A 2500-nucleotide genomic window follows, 5' to 3' on the forward strand; every position below is an offset into this window, starting at 1 on the left:
CTTCTTTTTTCTGTGATGGCCCTGCCCCACTATCAGCAATAACTACAGTAGATAACTTCTAAAATAACATTAGAATACAATTAGGCCTACATAAAGAAATCTCCTGCTACCTTTTACCTGGCTCCGATGGCTGGATACACTAACGGGCTTTTCCGGTGTTACAGTGAAATCTGTGACCCTTCAGAATGTGTTACTGTAGCACCGTCTACCTGCCGTAAATCATTTTATGACTTTGCGGGGAAAAATTGGACCCGGGCAGAGGCATTAATAAAAACTATGAAAAAATAGCGTTCTTTTCACTGTTACTCTTGTTTGCCGTTACAGGTCATTTATGATCATCAAATTAAAAATTACACAGTTTCAGAAACATAGAAAAAAGTTACATATAGTCACTTTAATGACTCATGTACTGTATGATTCAGAAAAGTCCCTGTGTCTTTTTCATAGTAAGAAAATGTTCCGTTTGGTTTTTATCTCAGGGTATTCTGGGGGCGGCAGGTATTAGGGGTCCTCAGGGAGAGAGGGGCCCCACCGGCTCCCCAGGTTTTGCAGGCACCGAGGGCCGGCCTGGCCCCAAAGGCACGGAGGTACAGTGGAGTGCACTATTAACAGTTTCTTTTTCTTTCTTTTTTGTAACTGATTTACATCAGTAGCTGTGTAGAATGAATGAATGTTTTCTGATAAACAAATACATTATTTCTCAGGTCAAGAATGAACTCTGACCCTTAGTAGACAGTTAAAAGGTCAAGCTTAAAATGCTAATTGTATTTGTTTTCCTAGAAAATATGATTTGTCCTGAAATAAGTCACAGTATTTTTTAAGTGTACTAATATATATTATAAACTAATATATACGATGGTGGAGTTTAAAACTTTAACATAAAATGACACTTGTTTTATTTTCTATTAAAAACGTCATAGCCAGATTATTAACCCACAATGTAGCATAGTATTTGCAGCATATTACATGCACTTTCAGCCAGGAGAAAGAAGCTGCCTGGTGAAGGAGATAAGCTTGACTGATTTTATATTTCTTCATCCAGGGCACTAATGGAGAAACTGGTCCTCAGGGAAAACAGGGCAGCGGTGGGTTAAAGGTCAGTGATGATTTGTGCGTCTGAACACCACAAAATGTCAGATGACTTCATATGTTGTTCCAAACGTCGGGTTTAACTGTGAAACGTTAGAGCCTCCAGTGGCTTCCTGCATGTGAATTTAACAATCCAATATTGTGAAGTGAATCAACAACTTTTGACTGCAATAACAGGAATATAACACGCTCCCAATTCTGCACTTGGTCAGCAATATATAGTGATGTGTCATCCGTTCTGAGGGATTCTAGATCTCTGCCATATTAAGGTCTAAAATGAATAGGGATATAAAATGATTCCCTCTTAAAACATCCAGTGGGGTTTTTCACCTTTTCTGGCTTTGTTGGGGGAGTGTAGCATCAGTGACACTTTATATCAATGGCATTATGTATCTGTAAACACAGCAAATGTGTTTATTTGCAAAGGTGACTTAAATGAGGATAAGAAAATCACCTAGTTATAAGTAAATCTAAATAATAAACTTTTTCGGACACAATGATAACTAAAAATCAGCTCCACAGTCGTCATGGTTGTACTTTTAGTAACATTTGAAATATGTAACATAACTTAATCGCATGTCATTTCTGCTTTCAACATAATTTCACCCAGTTTTTAGGTATAAAAATCAGGACAACATCCAAAGTAAAACAAATGAAGGCAGTTTTGTAGATATTGATGCTCAGTCAGTCACTAATATCTGAACATCTTTGAAGGGAAACAGGGGACCAGATGGACGTAACGGCAAACCAGGACCCAGAGGGAACAAGGTATTACACATTCTAAATATTTGATGTGTACAACACAATACAAACAATATTTCCAAATTGGAACTGGCATACAAAGGCTTCGATCCATTTTCGTTTTCCTGACAAATAGCAAGGTTGTGTGAGTCGCTTTGTATTCTGCTAGAGTTACTTGATATTGATGCGGCCTTCTCTCTTTACTTTTCTTCAGGGCCGGCCTGGACAGAGGGGCCACACTGGCCAACCGGGTCCATCGGTAAACTTAAAGCCTTTCAGAAATCATTTCAAACGTAGTCAACCCTGAATTCTTTAGAACTCAAAATGCAGGTCTTTTTAACAATTCACATTATTGGTATTACAAGTACAAAGTATTAAGAGGAGTAAGGTCTTAGTTGTTAATTGATTGTGTGTGTCTGTGTGTGTTTTCGGTTGATTCCTCACAGGGTTTGCCCGGGCCACCTGGACCAGAGGGAGCAGAAGGAAAGCCTGGTACACAGGTTCCCATTCTCTATCATATTTCAATCCCATCACCTTTAAATGTTGTGTCTGTGTGTCCTCTACTTCCTGCCACATACTGTACAAGCATTTCATATTCTGAGAATTATTATTTTATTATTATTATGTGGACTTATTTCAGACACATCTCATTAGCCGTCTTGGTTTTAGT

At 38.4% G+C, this 2500-nt stretch overlaps 1 protein-coding gene across 2 annotated transcripts in view; it reads left to right on the forward strand.

Annotated features, from left to right (window-relative positions):
- LOC114570760 (collagen alpha-1(I) chain) overlaps positions 1 to 2500 on the forward strand; it is a 143812-nt gene that overhangs the window by 87251 nt on the left and 54061 nt on the right. For both annotated transcript variants that reach the window (XM_028601288.1, XM_028601289.1), the window contains 5 exons: positions 480 to 587; positions 1043 to 1096; positions 1804 to 1857; positions 2045 to 2089; positions 2277 to 2330. In XM_028601288.1, the coding sequence (XP_028457089.1) occupies positions 480 to 587; positions 1043 to 1096; positions 1804 to 1857; positions 2045 to 2089; positions 2277 to 2330 (315 nt within the window). The remainder of the gene's footprint in view (positions 1 to 479; positions 588 to 1042; positions 1097 to 1803; positions 1858 to 2044; positions 2090 to 2276; positions 2331 to 2500) is intronic.

Source organism: Perca flavescens, chromosome 16 (assembly GCF_004354835.1).
Source record: "Perca flavescens isolate YP-PL-M2 chromosome 16, PFLA_1.0, whole genome shotgun sequence".
NCBI lineage: Eukaryota > Metazoa > Chordata > Actinopteri > Perciformes > Percidae > Perca > Perca flavescens.